The sequence below is a fragment of the Coloeus monedula genome, assembly GCF_965178545.1.
Source record: "Coloeus monedula genome assembly, chromosome: 5".
Lineage (NCBI taxonomy): Eukaryota > Metazoa > Chordata > Aves > Passeriformes > Corvidae > Coloeus > Coloeus monedula.
This window is the reverse complement of record NC_138785.1, coordinates 27,040,913-27,057,325: the sequence shown is the minus strand read 5'-3', so window position 1 is coordinate 27,057,325 and position 16,413 is coordinate 27,040,913. Positions and strand designations below refer to the sequence as shown.

The window sequence follows — 16,413 nt, the reverse complement described above, 5'->3', positions numbered from 1 at the left end:
CCATAACCTGTATTTTTAATTGTTATATTAGTTAACATGGAAAGAACTGTAATCAAGATCCACAAAAAATTCAAATTACCAGTGAAATAAAAGGTGCTTAATCCAACTCCTAAATACGAAATATTCCCCTTCCTATTTTGTGAAGTTACTTCTGACAGTAGCTGTGAACCAAAATTCAGTTATTTATGCAGCATGGACTCCCTTGAAATGACACTGTCAAGCATTCATATTATAAATACAAGACCTCCTATGCATCATAAAAAAGACAAAAATTGTCATAATATAAACAAGTCTTAGTTTTACTAGCTTTTTGTAAATTACATTGCAAATAACTCATTTGTCTAACATAAACCCTAGATTTGAAAGCAAACTGGTAGAGAATAGAAATAATTATTGTGAACTGCTTGATATCAATGCCTGATATCAGTGAGGCCACAGATTTATTCCAGCATCTAGCCAGCGTGACACTTGCCAATGCAACTATTAACACCGCTAGCAAAGTTGCCAATAAGTGAATGGCCAGATGACAATGGTTTTCTCCACTGCCCTGTGAAGAGAAAGTGCTTTAGAGCAGCACGGACATCACAGATAAGCAGTAGCAAGGAGGCTTACATGTTTATTTACTGCTTGTTACCTGACTATTTGTAGAGCCAATGAAAGATTTGTCCCTTCAGAAGTACAAATCATCTTTCAGTAACAGTTTATTTTAAATTCCTTCCTAAGATCATGGGAAGACGCAATGTGTAGAATTAAGGCTTAAATGACTTAAGAGCTTTTCCTCGAGCTCAGTTCTGAAAGTTCACTGCACTCTACTGTGATATATGCTTTAGATAAATGGAAAAAACCAACAGTTCATCTACAAAAAAAGTCAACTGGTCCTAACCCTGCAGTGACTGCGAACAATATGATTGGACAGTGGTTCCTGCTACAGAAGGCCCACTCTGAAATAACATAAATGAAGATGAGTGCTTCCATATGAAAGCTTTCCTGGGGAAAGATACACTTTGAAAATCCATTTCATTCAATAACACAGGACCAGCAATGCTCAGAGGCCATGTTTTTAAAGCAAACTACCTTATTATTGTGTTGTCTTGCTTGTTTCTAAATTACTCTGAAACTCTAATTTAGTATAGACTTAGCCTATGTACAGTAAACAATACTGGTCTAAAATCTGAAAGTGTCCCCAAGGAATTTCCAGAAGATGACTTCTATGCATGAATTTGTAATTAACTTTTGAGGTCAAGCAAGGGTGTTTCAGACAACCTACCTCATCAAAATATTTTTATAAGAATCTATTGAGCGTAAGTCTAAAAAAATAACCACCTGCACACCTATCTTTTTCATGAACCCTGCATGCTCCACAAAGTTAACAGATTCAACTGGTTTGCTGGAATCACAACAAAAAAAGACAAAAGGAAAGAGAAACAAAATTTATTATAAAACATGTTGAAATAGCAATGACTTAACTGACTTCTTGCTCTGCTGTTCTAGGCAGAACAAAATGCGACTGAAAGCTCTCAGGAAAGCCAAAACAAAACTACAGAAGTAGTATGTTGCTGCACTAAAATCGCTTTCTCTTGATAATTTCTGGTTTCCAGCTGACAGGATGGGTTTCTTCAGTCTAAAGGAAAAAAAAAATCTCATAAGGATTATTTTAAACCTGAAACTCACCTATAATTAAGGTTTAGTTTAAAATATTACTTATGAAGTATTCTATACTCTATTTCATATGTAGCATTATTAACACCTAATCTACAATGTAATTAATTTATCCAAATTAAATTTTCTATCATCTCACTGTCTGAAGTACATAGCAGTACTTGTTCTGTTCTTGTCACTTTTTTTTTTCCAACAAGGAAAAAGATCAGGTTGCCAATGGCATTTCCAAAACAACACTGTATCAAAGCACAGGAACACGAGTAGCCAGCGACAGTCCTTCCAGAGGTATCAGTATTGGTAGATGTCATTGAGTGTATTTTGCCCAACTTCAAAACCAATTCTTTATATCTGAGAGTTGCTCCAAGTCTAATTCAGTGCAAAATTCCAATGCTTAATAAAAATCCTTTTATTCTTTATATTTAATACACTGATAAACGACACAATAATCTACTGTCTTCTCCACTAGTAAATGAGTTCAGATTTTAGAGTTAACAGTGTGAAAATAAGCTATTTATTCTAAATTCTAAAAGTTGTCAAGGCCAATAACCAATCCAGATCATATAACTAAGTGCAATAAACCTTTGAAGTGCAATCCTTTTGCTGATCCCCATGTTTTTATCAATACAACCCCACAGTTCCCCACTGGGTTCAAAACCCAAAGTACGTTATTGTATTCAGATTTCTCCAAACTTCACCACAAAGGCCTTTTGCAAAAGAGTTCACAGACCTGACACTTGTACTACAGCATATAATAAGAATTAGGAATGCAGAAATTAGCTAATGTCCTATTAATGCTAATGCAGAGGTCTTTCAACAAAACAGATTACGTAAGTCTGAACATGTCCCCTACTGACATGTGTTATATTTGTCTGATTTTTTTTGATTTGATGAAAATACTTTAAAAAGACACTTTCACATACCGCAGTATCATCTTCTTTGTATACTTTTATGGTTTTATCAGCTTCAGCAGTTAGCAATCTGCTTTCTGACTGGTCAAAAACACAAGCAAATATTCCTGATTCGCTGTCCAAAGAACCCGGCTGTACAGCTGCATGTACTCTCTGGAAATTGTATCCAGTTCTCCAGTCCCAAAGATGCATAGTACCATTATCAGCTACAACAAACAAACAAACAAACTTAGTATTTTGACCAGTTAATTTCTATCTGTTTTCTAGAAAGAGTATCATGAACAACTAGTATATACATCAGGAATACATCTCACAACATTCATGCAGAACAGCTCAGCACACCCCGTAAGTTTTCCTATTTTCTGCTTTTTTTCTTCTTCAGAATCTCATCCAGATTTTTATCAGATAACCCTGAGAGATGATAAACTACATCACAAGGCAATTGCAGCAAGTTGCTTTGGAAGCACAGTAAGGACTGGCATTCTGAATTTCAAGCTCCCTGAACAGTAGCTCCACTAAAGTTGAATGAAGAGGCATCACCCTACCAAAGAGATTAAGGACAGTAAGGACTTCTACATCATGCAAAGTAGGTTTGATGTTTGCACAGGTTTTATTCAAAATTTGGTTTAAACCTCTGCCAGTATTGCTGCTGCTGGCATCAGCTACAGGGCATTCACAGCAATCTGAACTCTCTATTCAGAAGGATGTTCTCAAGATAATTTTTCAGTTACAAAACCCAATATCCTTCAAAAGCATTTTCTAGCCAAAACAGATCTATTAAAATTTAAATTTCTCCACAGCTGCCAGCTAGACAAGAAATCCAGATGTTTCAAGAAGGGTGTTTCTACAGTAGAAAACTCCAAGGTAAAATCAACTTCTTTTAATTCGGCATCACCTCCTCTGAAGGTGCTGTAGATAGCATGAAGATGTAAAGGGGAGAATTGATACTCAAATTTTAATTTTAAAAAGTCACAACTAATATTATTAAAATGACAGGGGGTTTTTTATGTGGAAAAGGAGAAGGTATTTTCTAAGACTCAGCTACTACTAACAATAAAAAGTCTTACAAAGATGTTCTGAAAGTGTCTTCAAATAATAATAAGGAAATGTAAGTCTATTCCAGTATTCTGTGAAGTTCTTGCTCCTACTGTGAATGAGCCGAATGTCAAACACAGCTTTATCCAAATTTTAAAATCAAGGGCCCCTTTTACACATACTTGGAAACATAACCAGAGTAAGGTGACAATGTAATTGGCTGTTTTCCAACTCCTGCTTAGCACAGTCCCATCTAACTCCACATCCTTAGCCTACAGGACATACAATATGCAAGGGGACCAAATGGGACCAAGTGCCTTATTCCCCATCAGCTTCAGCAAGATGTTTCTATATCCTCTATCCAGTCTCACTGCATCAATGTGCAGCTAACTCTAGAGGAGGCACTGATGATTAGCAGATCATAAAGGATGGACTCTGGAGCCTTGCAGCAGCAGCCAGATGAGAAGAGGAAACCTCTTCCACGCAGCACACTAGAAGTCCTTCAAATTTATTTTATTTGCATGCAGCTCAGAAACATCCAAGAAGATGAAGTGGCCCTATTCACTATGAAATGAAATGGTGTCCTGCAGCAGGTTTACAGGCCTAGGTAAAGCAGAGCTCTGTGAGCATTTCTGCCTAAGGACCTCCAGCCACATGGGCATGGGGGAAAGGAGAGGAATGTGTATTTCTGACTTTTACCTCCTGAGACCAGAACACCATCAGAATTTACAGCCAGGGTGTTTATAATAGCATTGTGACCAGAGAGGTTCTGAATGAAGTTTCCATCTGGGAATTTCCACTGCTTAATATTATCTGGAGAACCAGATGCAAATGTGTAACTGAAAGAAAATAAACACAGTATATTAAAGTTCAAAATCGCTGTAGTGAGAGCAAATGTCCTTCATTAAAACTACTGCTAAATGCTAGTGGCAAAATTACTTAATATTAGAACTGCTTTTCTGACATGTTTACTTTACATGAAATTAAGCAATTTTATGAAGTCATGAATTAGCTATTCCTACTATTTTCTTTCCGTTTCATAGACTAAACTTTATAATATCCTATACGGCACAGGATTTAATATGCAAGTACTTAAAATGCCCATTAAGTTCTCTTCAGTTGTTATTCTGGCAAATTTTCAGGTATAAGGGCATCATCAGCAAAGGTAACAGGAAAAAAAAGACAACAAACCCCAAGCATAGGCTAACGGCTAGTCTTCCAAAATTACATAAGCAAGGAGAAGGCCCCGCAAAAATGTAACTAAGAAAGATCATTTCTTCCACTGAGATACCCTGAAATAAAAATTTCCTTCATTTTAAGATGTGCAAGCAGTTTCTTGGTTATTTGGGTAGCACACATAAAAGTCTGTAGGAATACTTTCACTACCACACTGTCCAGGCAATTTGCTGTCTATTTAAAAGATACTACAAATAAAAAAGTGAGTCTTATGAGAAAATGCCAGAACATTTAAAAAAATAGAAACACTGAAATACAGGCTCACAGCTGCTACTGTTTGACAAGAACACTTCAAGTTTACTTTCAAAAAGGTGTAATTGATGAAGCTGAATCTAGAATTACTTTTTTTTTTCAGAATGTAAGTAGAACGAGAGGTTTTTTTCTATAGCTACAGATAACAGGCTATACAAGATTTCAGGCACACATTGGAACAGAATTTATTCATATCAAAGATTCTGAATTTCTGATAGAAATGATAGAATGTAATTTTAAAATATGAAAGGCACAGAAGTATTGAAGTTCTATGTGAATTCCTTTTCTCCATTGTTTTAAAGGGGATCCAAACAGGCAACTGCTGTGCATCAAAATATAGCATCCAAATTCAGAGCACTTCCAAGACCATCTGCTTCAAAGCTTCAATTCTCACAGTAAGTTTTCTTTTAGGGCCAGTTAAGATTGAAATGTCTTGTGCAGTGAACCACATATTCAAAACAAAGGCTGTTCTATTAATCAGTCTCCTTTAGCATTAATCACACATGTGCAATGGCCCATTACAAAACTACTGCACTTTCTGCTCACAACTATTCAGTTACATATTTATTATTAGCCTTACAAGCCCTGTATCACTGATTTTTAAGGACTGAATGAAAGGCACACACATAAGTAACTCTGTGGGATGTAAGACATTCTCAGGATTGCTCAAGTACACCAATGCCAGTACTAGGGAAGCACAATCAATGCAGTAAAATGTTATCTGACAATTGATAGGTACATTTTTGCATCATCGTAAGTGCATTACTTTCTCACATTATTATACTCTACCATTCTAGATCTTCACTCACATTGGCTCTCTTCAGCTCTCAAAAGCACTGTGAAAGTGTAACAGAATGAAGAAAACTTACTGTCTCGGATGTAGCACTACTGCTCTTACAGATTTCTTGTGATTTGTTAAAGTAACACGAGTTTTTCCTGCCACCAAGTCCCAGAGCCGTATGGTAGTATCATGACTGCCTACAATGAAAGGAAAATTTAAAAAAAAAAAAAAAAAAAAGTAGAAACCATCGCCTTGACTTTATCATAATCATTACTTTGCTAAGGCAGCCAAAATGATGTGAGACAATAATATTGTGCTAATGCCACCTCAGATGAAGAATATGCTGGATTGCAATAGTCTTTTTACTCAGTTTGAAACTAAGTTAACTTTGTAACTAAGAACTAAGTTACACTGCAAAGCTGGATTTTGACATAATGGAAAGATGAACACTTAACCACGGTACTGGATGCTCCTTAAATGAAATGGGGAGAGCTAAAATATCACAGAAAATCCAAGTCTCAATACATATTACAACACAAATGTTAACACCAGAAAAAAAAAGAAGTGCAGAAAAGCATTTGAACAATGCACAGCCATATTTGCTTAAACATACCATTAATAGTATGTAGTAACCACTGCATGGCCCAATCTCAACATAAACTCGTAAGAGATATTGAGCAAATTCTCCAAGGTAACATTATGAACATCACACAATTACTGAACAAACACATTCATCATTAGGTTTTTCCATCATGTTACTCATGAAACCACACCTACTATACCTGTAATAATTTGTGGTTCTGCAGCTTGGCACTTCACAGTTGCTACTGCATTTGTGTGTCCTGACAGTGTGTGCACACTGGCTTTTGTCCTCACATCCCAAATCTATGAATTCACAGCAAATATGTGAGAGGTCAGTAACAGGTGCATATTCAATGTATTTTAGGCACTGTCAATAGTCTACAGAATAAAAAATGGTATTTAGGTGGTATTTTTCAACCAAACATTCATCACAGAACTGCCTCAGCTGTCAAATTTCAAGGAGAGCAGGAACCTGCCAGTGAACTTCTATGCATATGAATAATTTAAGTCACCATAGTCCCATACCACCTTCTAAATACTAAGCAATCCTACATATATTATGTAATCTACCTACTAAATTAAGAAATAAAACATCCTGAAGTGACATGACATGTTTGTATTTGGGCTTCAATTTTACCAACAATGTAAGACCAAGCTAACACACATCATCTTAGTATTTCATCTAGATTGATGTTAACTTTTGCTAAGTGCTCTTTTTTACAAATGTAAGATATTGAAATACACATATCAGGGTGTTTAAACACAACAGTGCTATACTTACTCGTGCTGTTGAATCTCTGCTACATGTCACCAACACATCTATTGTTGGATGCAAGTCTAAGCCATAGACAGCACTTAGATGACCATGGTAATGTCTGATAACCTAAATGAACAAAAACCACACAAACTAATAATTGAAAGAATATTCTAAATGCTTTGATTTCTGTATTTGCTACCACCAATTCCATCAATTAAAGAAACCATAGCTTACCTTATTGTATTCAAGATCCCAGCATTTCACTTGTTTGTCTTCTCCACAAGAAAACAGGTATGGACTTCTTGCACTTACTATCACCCCTCGTACAGTACTGATGTGTCCCGTCAAAGACAATTTCAATTTGCCACTAGCAAGGTCCCAAATCTGCACCAAAAGAGGTATTTTAAGGTAGACAGGAAAAAGCTACACAGTAAGCCTGGGTAAACAGCCCAGATGTAACTGATCCTGTTGCACCATAAGTTAAAAATAGAATCACAAGTATTTCGTCTCCAGATATGACCATGTAATAAATGAAATCTCAAGAAAAGAATTAGTGCTATGACAAGGTAATAAAAGAAAAAATGTTCTGCAGTTCATTATTCCACCAACAGTATGCAAGAAATTGTTTCCAAGGGGCTGGAGACATTTTTAAATAAAAAGGGAAAAAAACCCCACCCCCTACAGACTTTGTCAGTCATTTCTTCCCAGCCTCTTACCTTTATGGTTCTGTCAGCAGAGCCAGTAACAAACCACTGATTTCCTGGTTCTACTGCAATACATCTCACCCAGCCCAGGTGACCACTGATAACCTTGAGAAAGAACCAAAAAATTGTATACATCAGAAGTAATACACGTACATCTTTTGATGTAATTTTCCTTCTCCAACACTGAAATTTGCTAGTATTTACCAAGAAAAGTCAAATGTGAAATCAGATCTGAAGACAACTTGATTTCTACTTCAGTTAAAGAAAGAGAAAACTAGAAATTTACGTACACCAGACTTGGGGAGCTTGCAATAAGTAAAGATCCTGTTCCTATAAGCAACTTTTTCACACCCTTTCAGAGTCCAAAACACTGTGGCTCAACACTTGAAGCTTTGAAGAGAAAGAGTCTATTTGAGCACCAATTCCTTGTGCTGCTGTATAGTGCTTATACAAAGAACAATTCTAAAAATACTGGCTATTAAATTACATTTCTATGTAATAACCTCTTCAAGCACACCATCACCTTCTTTTCCCCAAAAGAGGGGTAATATGAGAGTTGGAAACTTTCCAGCAATAAAATAATGGAGACTGATCTCACAAGAAACACTCCGCCAACGTATGCTTTGCTTTCAGCAGCCTTTCTGTTTCTCTAAATTCTCCAAAGTCAGACAGCTAAAATCAAAACCTGTAACTGGTTTCACTGGATGTCATGTTTCATGTACTGTCATACAGCTCATTTCAAAAGATTTAAAACACAACAAAGCTTCTTAGGCAGAAATACTTTGGAAAGCTAAAGTGGACTTTTCTGATCACATGAGACCACAGACACAAGATTTTAAGATAACTGTCAAAATTTCTTAATATAAGAATAGAAATGGGCTTTTCTGGGGAGAAATCTAAGAAATAATTCATTTGACCTATTTTGAGTTCACATCTTTCACAACTTCAAACCAAGCTTAGGAAAACCAGTTAAAATGTAGATCTAAAGCAACAGATAGATGAAACCCACATTTGGTGTTCCAGCTATGCTTTTATTTCCAAGCTGTCTGAACAAGCTTTTCCCTTGTTGAGCAAGGATTTTGACAACAAACCTTCACTAAAACTATTTACATGTACAAATACTCGAGTGACTTGAATTGTTATTCACAGTATTTCTCTGAAAAGAAAGTGCTCCTAACAAGTAGGCATTTTTCAATTTTTCATCTGTTTACCATAAATCTCTTATGGATTTATTTTGGTGCCATTTCTTTCAAATGGCATTTATCTTAATTTCTACAGAAAACACATTCAAATACTGCTGTATTTAGAAAACCTATACACTCCTTGGAGTTCAAGTAGTTTTCAAAAAACTGTTTTAAAGATCAGCCTTCAGATTTCTGACTAATACAGCAAACCTAACAAATTTAGCGTAACACAGCTACAAGAGCAAAAAAAAGGTTCAAAGAGAGTGTGTGTATACAACTTAGTTGCGATCACTTTTTGATCACATTTTTGAATCATATTTGATTACATTTTTGCGAATGAGAACAAAAATTATGATTTAAGCTCTTACATAAAATATGTTTACTTTTTATGTGTGCTTGTGTCATGTAATTTCTAACTTACTCTGTACAGTTTCCAAGGTGGATGCCACTGAGGTTTGGGCATGGTTGGAGCCTTCTTTGGCATTAATGCAGAATTTTTGTTTCCACCAGCTTCCACCATAGCCTGTAAGTTAAAAGAAGGGTTACTCTTCTGGTTCGTAGCTCACCTCTTTGCCCAAAGGCTAAAACCTTTTTATTCTGCCTTCTCAACACTGATTAAATTTAGTCAATCAGGAGATCTCCACACAACACACGCAGCTCCAGAAGCAATCTGGTCAATACCATGTACTTTTCACATCAGATGTGCAACAGACTCACCACAGACATCCCAGGAGGTTGTGAACGCTCAGATATCCCAGCATGCCTGTAAATGTCACCCACGCCAGCAGCTGTCCGATTTGCATCTAGCCTAGGGTGAATGAAAATGGTTGATGAATTGCAATCAACTTTCTCCTGCTAAGTGATAAGGCATCACAGGGCTGCATACAGCTGAGTGCTGTACACCTCTCAGGATGGAGAATCCACAACCTCTCTTAGCACCCTGTCCAGAGCTTGACCACCCCAAGGTACAGATATCCACAAAGCTTCACCTCTTTTCTGCCTAAACAAAATTTCCCTTGTCCCAACGTCCACCCACTGCCTCTATGACAATACAAAAAAAAAAAGCATACAGAAAATGATGCCTGTCCACACTAAAAGCAGTTTTTTAAAGAATATTTTAATTACTCCAGGTAGCTCCTATCCCAGCCTTTGTGATTTGCCTTGAAACTCCCACAGATAACAGTGTCAATGAGGTAACACAGCAGTACCTGGACTGGGAAGCAGGAAGTGCTACAGCTAAGGACTGTGCTGCAGATTCACTTGGCATCCTCTGGACCTTAGTATCTGCTGTCAAAGCCACGCCTTGGAAAAAATAACACGGCACAAACAAAGACAACTCTTTTAAACAGGAACTCAAAAGTGTATTATACTAACATGTACATACACATGTACCTGCAAACAAGGGCCTGACACACCTGTAATATTCAGCCTCATCCTTCAATAACATTTTCACATCCAATTCAAATCTACTGAAATCTTTGTTTTGGCCCAAATCCTGTTCATCTTGATCTACTACACATGTGAATACAAAATTTCTAGAGTATAAAACTGTGTGTTTATATCAGTGGAAACGAGAAAAAAAAAAGTCTAATTAGGAGCAGCATCCATCTTTTTATCCAGCTTCAAATTCTATGGAAATTCAAACATTACAGAAATAAACATGGTGTTGTGAAGCATTTGCTAATTTAGGCCCTTTAGTACAAATTATAATCCAACCCTGTGTGGTGCTTGGCATCACATAGTGGTGCCAGAACTACAAAAGGCTTAGTCCCACTGAAGTGAGAATTTCAGGCTATATCTTCAGATTTTTAGCATTATCTCAAGAATAGCAGATCTTTTCCTAAAAAAAATTTAAAAACTCTTTGTAAAGTATAGTTTTGGAGCAGATTGGTGAATTTAACTAATTGCTTTATTTCTCTTCCTAACCAAACTTCTGTCAGTTGACAACAAACTCAGTATTTTGGCAAAATATTCAGGTTAAAACAAGAAACAGCAAAGAAAGAAATCTGATTTTTAACCCTGATATATATGATTCTATTAAAAGAACATTAAACTTGTCGAAACCACTGTGAGAAATTCTCAACCACACAGTTACAAGAAACTATGCCTGGTTTTTTAATGATTGAACACTCATATCTGTTAATTTATAAGCCAAAACAACAGATTTTCCACTATACTCATAATAAACTTAAGTACAATGAAAGATTAACAGCTAAAACTAAGCTCTTACAAGAATAGAGCAGGATTCATCAGCAACAGTGGCAATTAGCAATGGCCAATGTAACAATACAGAAACATAACCCTTACAAGTATGGACAAAACCAAATGACACTAAAACTATTAAACCTTTAAGTCTCTTCCCCAGAGCAAGGTGGTGAAACCTGCACCTTTCTACTCTGGTGACGAAAAGCAGGCTGCATTCCATTACTATCAAGTATGGATTCACAACAAGAGGAAGCCTGCTCCTGCTAGGATCAACAATGCCTTGTTCATACAGGAAACCAAAAAGTTCATGCCAACACTTGCAAAATTTTACTTACCAGGCCCAGATGGGTATGGGTGTGTACCAGTCACCACATACTCAAGTTCTTGTCCTGAAGAGCAAGAAATTGTTATATTAATAATTACATTTTATACTGCACTGTAAATAATGCACTCAAACAGCAAACAGAGGAAAACAGAGCTGGTCACACATAGCAGAAACCAGTAACCACTTCCAGTGTACTTAGACATTTCTCATTTTCATTAATTTAATTTGTTCTGTGTGCAGCATACACTAATGTTACCAAAAATTACTCTTTTTACCAATTAATCTCAATATAAAAAATCTACAGCACCCAATAACTCCTTTGCTATAAACAAGCTTTCCCCTTGCTCTGAATCACGTACCTCCTGTGGACCCTAGCAAGAAAAATACCAATCAAAAAAGGTTTTTTTTATTTCTGTATTTACTTCCAGTGGATTAACACTGGAGTGCATTCTTTAGATTCTACATCAGTGAGACTGTTGCAAAAGAAAGGACAAATATACCACTAAGAGCAAACTAACCTTGATTTCCAGAATACTGCTTGTGTCCATAGGGATCCCCAGTGTTGGGGCCTCCTTTCTCCCTCAGGTTCTCTTTGAGAGTGGGCATGTGTAGCACTGAGCCGTACTCTGTACGCAGCTTGACTGCCATTTTCACCTTGTGACTGTGGGAAGAGTAAAGCATAATCCTCATTAAACCCCAGTTTCTGAACTGTTACTAAGCTTTGAAATATTTTAGAGAGGATGTCATAAAACTTACTTTACAACTCTAATATTTCTCTCCTCTCAAAATTACACTGTTAACAGCACAGAAACATCTGAATTTCTGACTTGGGTGGAGCAATCATTAACAGAGTTTAAAACTTCACTGAGTGCAACAGCACTTACCTTTCTTCATCCAATGGGATAGGCTTGGCATTATCAGCTACAAACATGTCATGGGTTCTCTTCAAAGACCTGAACACAAGTGTGTGCACAGAATGTTTTTGGACTTCCTAAAATAAAGAAAAAAGCATTTAAATACGTTTGAACAGATTTAAATGAAAAACTGTAAACTGAAACACAAATTGAACTGAGTAGCAATTTCAAATCTTAGTTCTATCATATGCAACCATTCAGTTCACAGAAGACACTAATCCTTTGGAAACTAATAAATTAAGTTTATCTGTTAATTGTTTTACAGTGTTTATTCAAAACTATATTCTACTCCTTGTAAACTTACAAGACTTTGAAAAGCAAGCCAAAAACTCTGATCAAACTTTCTGCACTGGTATTTACATGACAAATCCATGAATATAAAAGCTTTTATCTCACATCCTTTCCAGTTCTGTTTTTATATGCAGGCAATTCTGAAAAAAACCCCTGTAAATTTTCCTTCACTACCACCATAAAAAGAACATGGGCAATCGTGAATTTGTGTACCACTTCACGTTAACGTGGCTAATCACCACTCAACAACAGCAGCTGTTGACACAACAAACGGAGGAGTAGGTAAGACCATGTCTCCCCAGCAGGGAAGAAGCTTCTGCAAGTAATTTTTGACAAAAGCTTTTCTGTAAAAAAACAGTTCATAGTGTTGCATGGGGCAGCAGTCGTTCCACCTTCTTCTATAATCCTGACAACCCCACATGCTTTTAGAAGGGCATGACATTCACCCCACAGTAACGACTCTATAGCCTATAAAAGCAGGGGCCTTCTCCACAGCGGTACTCCAAGCCCTCACAAAAACCCCTGAGGATGCCACTATGGGCTAACAGAGTCAGTAGCTCTCTGGTGGTCGAGCATGACAGCATTGCTTCCCCATAATCACAGAACATGCTGAGTTGAAAGGGACCCACAAGGACCATCAAGTTCAACTTCTGGTCCTGCATAGGACACCCCAAAAATTGCACCATGGGCCTGAGAGCATTGTCCAAATGCTTCCTGAACTCGTCAGGCTGGTGCTGTGACCCCTTCCCTGGGGAGCCTGTTTCCCTGTCGAACCACCCTCTGGGTGAAAAATCCCTTCCTAATATCCAACCTAAACCTCCCCTGACACAGCCTCAGGCCATTCCCTCGGGTCCTGTCACTGGGCACCACAGCGATCAGATCCGACTAGCGCCTGCTCCTCTGCTTCCCCCTCACGAGGAAACTGGAAACTGAAATGAGGTTTCCCCTCGCTCTCTTCTCCAGACTGAACATGGCAAGCGACCTCAGCCACTCTTCATAAAGCTTCCCCTCCACACCATTCATACTCATTTCATTTAGACCTTTATTTTACATTGTGGTACCGACAACTGCCCCCCAGCACTCGAAGTGAGGCTGCCCCAGAGCAGAGCAGAGCGGGACAATCCGCTCCCCTGCCCGGCTGGCGATGCTGTGCCTGATGCCCAGCAGCACCAATTCCGCAGACGGCACAAGTCTGGCAAAGCAAGCCCGCTGCCCGCTGCTCACTCCCTCCCCAGACAGGCACAGGCCGATGACCCGCACCCTCTGCGTCCTGCGCGCACCTCGCTGTCCCCGGGCCGGACCTGGCGGGGGCTGCGCAGCTGGAAAGGGCGCCAAGGTCCATCCCCACAGCGGCCCTTCCCACCCAGGGGACAGTGAGGGTGGCGGGTGCGGGGCGGCACTTCTCTCGCCCGGCCCCAACCCGCCCCACTGACTCGGCCCCACTCCCTGGTCTCGCCCGAGGAGCCTCTGGGGCGCGATACAGTGGACATGCGGGGCCGCTCCCCCCGTCCCTCACCTCCGCCATGGCGCCACCGAACTCCTCCCGCCGCAGCTGCTATGGAGCCACTTCCGGCGCCTTCCTGCGCTGCACCGGAAGTGACGCATGGAAGAGGGAAATGAGACAATAAAAGAGGGGCGGGGCTTACGGCACCCCCTCCCCTCGGTGTACTGGAGGTCGCGGGTTCGAGCCCCGCCGGCGCTGTCGGAGCAGGCGGTGCCAGTCACTTCACCAGCGTGTATAAATATCTAAAGGGGGGTGACAAGAGAACGGAGCCACGCTCTGCTCGGTGGTGCCAAGCAATAGGACACGAGGCAGAAACTGGTGCACAGAAGTTCCTCCTGAACATGAGGAAGAACTACACTGTGCAGATGATCGTGCACCAGCACAGGTTGCCCAGGAAGATTGCGGAGTGTCCCTCGCTGGAGATACTCAAGAACCCTCTGCACACGACCGTGTGCCGCGTGTTTTGGGATGGCCCTGGGATAGCCGGAGGTGGGGCCCGCTGGCCCCGCTGCGGTCGCTCCCAGGCGGGGCCGTGTCTCAGGTGTGCGCTGCGGGCAGCGGCCGCCAGAGGGCGGTGTCGCGCTGCGGGAGAGGCGCCGGCGCTGCCCCGTCACCGTGCGGGCCTGAGCGCGCTCTGCTCCGTCCCGTCTTGGGGCCGGAATTCTCGGCCTTTGCGACTGCTTTGGGTCGTGCAGCTGCAGGTTTCAAGTATTGCTTCCCTCGCGAGTTCTCAAGGATAAAGCCACACAGTTTGGAACCACGGTGATATTGGATGTTAGCCATTATAGCTGGTCTTTTGGGAAGAGTGTCTTGAGTTTGGGTTCAGGGGTCCTCATTTGGATGGAGAGTGAAGCATGTGAACGAGCTGTAACCCCTGTACCCCGTGGCAAAGTGTTGGTTGTGAAAGCGCAGAGGTTGTAATTGTCTTCCAAATGTACCCTGGTACTCCACCTGATATTTCACTTTCCTTCATAAGCAGAATAACCAAATGCATCTGTGCAAATTTCACATACGCACCTAATTTCTCCAGATATACTCATCTGCTCTTAATTCCAGGAAGTCTTGTCCTCCTGGGCAGTAGCTGGGATTTGGTAAACTCATCTTTTGCAGCCACTCCATCATGATGTTCTTCTTTATCACTGGACCAGCCAATTACTCTGCCTGCATGCCTGAGCTGTGAACATTTTACAAACTGATCTGGGCTAGAAGTAATTCAGTGCAGCATAGGTGGTTCAAACCTGTCATCTTTATTAGCTACAGGACAGTGTTAGCCTGGGATTATTTCTGGTACACGAGTTGCATGCTTGACATCGAGGTCGTGTCTTTTCTGCAGTTGGTGGGTCATTTCTTGTGGCTGCACTGATGATTTATGTTTAGTAATTTAGGTTACAGTGATGGTAATGTGCTCCACATGGCTTTGACCCCCAGCTCCCGGTCTAGGTAGAGGTGGGGAAGAGATGCCAATTGTCACTAACGGTGGAGAACTATTGCCAGCTCCATTTCAAGCCAAGGCAGCCAGGTTTCATATTTAACATGTCAGCCTATTTTGGTAGTCCCTCTGGTGAGGCTGGCAATAATCCCTCTGGATTTCAGTGCTTCCTGTAAAGGCCAGCATAGCACCTCGAGGAGGGGGAGCATTGTCTGTCCTTGCTTAAAGTGCAACCTAGAGTGCAAACTCCACAGGGCAGTGTGTCAAAATGGGGCAAGTCTTTCATGTCCTCTTGGGCTAATGAGGTTAGATTGAGGATACACAACATTTGAAAGGAAATTTGGGTAGAGCTAGGGATTTCAAACAGGTTTGCCTTTCTTTTTTAAGGTTACAGACAGAGTAGCATGACCCTGCTTGATTGCTCAGTTGACTGGTAGATTTGATGTGTGGAAATGGTTTAAAGGCTAGTCTCTGGCAGTGTACAGAGTTGTTTCCTTCTGTTGAAAGAAATCAGACTTATTTCCACCGCCTTTTAAAGGGAAACCAAATTTGAAATACATGATCTGGTAGCAGAATATTTTTAAAAATCCATTTATATTTAGCAAGAAAACTTGTCTGTGCTTTTTATTACTATTATTAGTAGTATT

At 39.8% G+C, this 16,413-nt stretch overlaps 1 protein-coding gene across 1 annotated transcript; it reads right to left on the bottom strand.

Moving 5' to 3' along the window:
* Nucleotides 1-1,415: 1,415 nt before the first annotated feature.
* On the bottom strand, nucleotides 1,416-14,420 carry PLRG1 (pleiotropic regulator 1). The gene is made up of 15 exons (XM_082281686.1): nucleotides 14,350-14,420; nucleotides 12,513-12,619; nucleotides 12,147-12,289; nucleotides 11,639-11,692; nucleotides 10,307-10,400; nucleotides 9,816-9,906; nucleotides 9,520-9,621; nucleotides 7,927-8,019; nucleotides 7,445-7,594; nucleotides 7,235-7,336; nucleotides 6,654-6,756; nucleotides 5,960-6,068; nucleotides 4,302-4,441; nucleotides 2,580-2,773; nucleotides 1,416-1,621 (listed from the first exon to the last, which is right to left on the bottom strand). The coding sequence occupies exons 1-15, from the start codon at nucleotides 14,356-14,358 to the stop codon at nucleotides 1,562-1,564; spliced, it is 1,551 nt and encodes a 516-aa protein (XP_082137812.1). The 5' UTR covers nucleotides 14,359-14,420; the 3' UTR covers nucleotides 1,416-1,561.
* Nucleotides 14,421-16,413: the final 1,993 nt, after the last annotated feature.

Coding starts and splice junctions, on each gene's coding strand:
- PLRG1 (XM_082281686.1), bottom strand. Junction 12,290..12,512: donor ATCCCATTGGATGAAGAAAG/GTAAGTGCTGTT, acceptor CTCTTCCCACAG/TCACAAGGTGAAAATGGCAG. Junction 7,595..7,926: donor CTGCTGACAGAACCATAAAG/GTAAGAGGCTGG, acceptor CTTTTGGTGCAG/ATTTGGGACCTTGCTAGTGG.